Source organism: Entamoeba invadens (genome assembly GCF_000330505.1).
Source record: "Entamoeba invadens IP1 unplaced genomic scaffold scaff_1105074726617, whole genome shotgun sequence".
NCBI lineage: Eukaryota > Evosea > Mastigamoebida > Endamoebidae > Entamoeba > Entamoeba invadens.
In genome coordinates, this window is record NW_004440240.1 from 96,881 (window position 1) to 99,644 (window position 2,764).

Sequence of the window (2,764 nt, forward strand, 5' to 3'; positions counted from 1 at the left end):
AATGTGAAAATCTCTCATTTCGATTTATTTGATAAAAAGGAATTTCTTAAAGTAGCCTTTCTAATTGAATTGTTATTTTGGTTTTGTAATTGATATTATATCAAATTAATTACACGTTTATATAAAATAAATAACAATCAAAATTGCAACAAAAAATAAATTACTTTTAATTACCAATAAACAGGATTTTTCATATTTATTTTTATATTCTTTAATAATTTATAATTAATTAATTTGCAACTGAATTAATGCTCGTTTGTTATTAGTGTAATTCTTTTTTATATTCATTACACTGATAATATTAACAAAGTTATATATAAACAACACAATAAACTCAAAATTAAATATCAAATTAAAAAAATCAATTTTCTTTACTTTTTGACTCTTTCAATTCTTTTTCAATTCTATTAATGAGTGTGTCTCCGTCTTTAGATGTATACTTTGGTAGTTCTTTAACCAGTTCTTTATACTTGGGAACTTTTCTGCATTGATCTGTGAACTGTCTCAGACTAGCCACTGTTTCTCTCATCGTTTCCACGTTAACTGTTTTGAACCCTTTTCCATCGAACAATATTTTCAATGGTGTTAGACATTCGCAGTCTGCGTGGTATACACTTACACTCCCGTCTTCCTTCTCGATCTTTTCAAGTATTAAAACAATAGAATCCGCCACAAAATCAATTGGAATGATTGCAACTTCCGTAGAAAAGTAGACGTTCCAATCAAAGCACACAACTTTCTTCTCAACTATTTCTCTATAAATAGGTGCGAGTAAATCTTGCTCATTATTAATTCCACTTACTCGATCAAATCCCGCCAGTCCAAGTCTCACAATAGTCCTTGTCACTCCTTCCGTCCTCGCAATGATTTGTTCTCCGACCCACTTTGACTGTCCATACCCGAAACTCTCGTTCAAGTAATTTGAAGGTAAAGTCACTGTTTCTTCACTCTTAAAATTCTGCAGCACACTTGTAGACGAAATGTGAATTAAACTCGAATGATTCTTTTGACAAAAAGAAAGGATGGTAGTCACTGATTTAACATTGACATCATATAAGTGCTGATAACTCTCATACATATGAGCTCTCCCACATGTATTGATTACTACATTAACTTCTTCAAGTAAACTATTGTACTTCTCTTCTTTCAAATTAAAAAGGGGAGCTGTCTGATCGCCTTCAACGACTTCAATTTTTTTAAAAAGTCGATTGAAAAGGTCTTCACTCCCACAAGCCTCTTGAAACACTTTCACTAACTTCGACTGAGACCGAACTAAACATACAATTCGCCTCTCAGTCTTCTCACAAACACTTCGCAACACAAATCTCCCGACAAAGCCACTCGCTCCTGTTATCATGATTGTATTCTTCTCGGCTTTTTTAATAAAGACTTCGTGTGGCGTCGCTTTCGTCACTTCTTCCTCCCAATTTACGTCTGTTATAACAGTCGAAATGCCTTGTGTGATGAGGTGCAAATAATAGATCGAAGGCACAGCAAAGACCTCTCTGATTTTCAATTTGAGTCCAAACGTCTTATTGACGCTATTAGTGATTTGCCCAATAGTCACAGAGTCTGCTCCCAGATTGGCAAGACTCTGTTTAGTGACTTGTTTGATGTTTTTAACGTTCTTCAGTGATGGGACAAATAGTCTTAAAATCGTTTCAAGTTCTTTAGAAATTGTATATGAGTCACTCTCACACTCTTCTTCTTGTGTAGTTCCTTCTATAATAGTTCTCTCAGGCTCGAAGATATAGTGTTTGTAGTGTTTAGTTAATTCTGCTCTATTCATCTTTCCTATGACTAACAAAAATCCGTTCAAAGATGTGAACTCTTTGTGTGTAATAACAAGTTTCTGTGGTATTTCGCTTGGGTGCAGTTTCTTTTCTTCCATGTGGTGTTGTATTTTCGTCAGCAAATTCTTAGTTTCGACGTCTCTGTCCACTACGACTACAGCGCATATGAAACTCACATTAATATCTCCAAAGACAAACGCCTGTTTGACTTCTTTGATTTGTAACACAAATTGCTCGATGGTACTTGGCATAATAAAAATCCCTTGGCTTGTTTTTATACTAAACGCCTTTCTATCTATAATAGACACTTTCCCATCTTTGATCATTCCAATATCCCCAGTCTTAAAGTATTTCTTACCTTCTATAGTTACAAAGGCTTCATTAGTCTTCTCTTCATCGTGATAATACCCGTCACTCATCTCATTTGTATGAGCTACAATCTCTCCTCGTGGTGGGTTATCTTGTGTGGTATACCCCATCTCTGGACAATCAATCAGTTTTAAGTCCGCGCCGTCTTTCACTTGTCCAGACTGCAATTCGGCAATATTCCCAGTCTCACTCGTACCATACCCGTCACTCACTAACATCCCTATGTCAAACAAAAAGTCTTTAATTTCATTAGAACTCTTCCCCCCGCCTATCCCAACATATTTGCACCGATTGGCCAAGACATTCAGTGCTCTAAATTTCGCCACATTCATTGATGGATCGACAGTTTGAAGGTACTTAAACTCGTTATAAATAGTGTTAAAAAAAGACGGGACATTCGCTATAAACGTGGGGCGCGCTAATTGGAGATCCTCTCTCGCTCGTTGGAGTGAGCCACTGTATGAGATCAACACTCCACCCCCTGAAAACGTCGGCAGAATGTATTTCGTCTGGATGAAACTTAAAAAGATCTTTGGGATACACGCAATTTCCTTTATTCATAGTCGACAGGAGCCATTGATGTGACAGAATGATCAATTTGG

The 2,764-nt window shown here is 36.1% G+C and overlaps 1 protein-coding gene across 1 annotated transcript; it reads right to left on the bottom strand.

Annotated features, from left to right (window-relative positions):
• Window positions 1-361: 361 nt before the first annotated feature.
• EIN_193690 (long-chain-fatty-acid CoA ligase, putative) lies at window positions 362-2,494 on the bottom strand (the record flags this gene model as incomplete). Its single annotated transcript, XM_004255413.1, has 1 exon — window positions 362-2,494. The coding sequence occupies one exon, from the start codon at window positions 2,492-2,494 to the stop codon at window positions 362-364; it is 2,133 nt and encodes a 710-aa protein (XP_004255461.1).
• Between the last annotated feature and the right edge of the window lie 270 nt (window positions 2,495-2,764).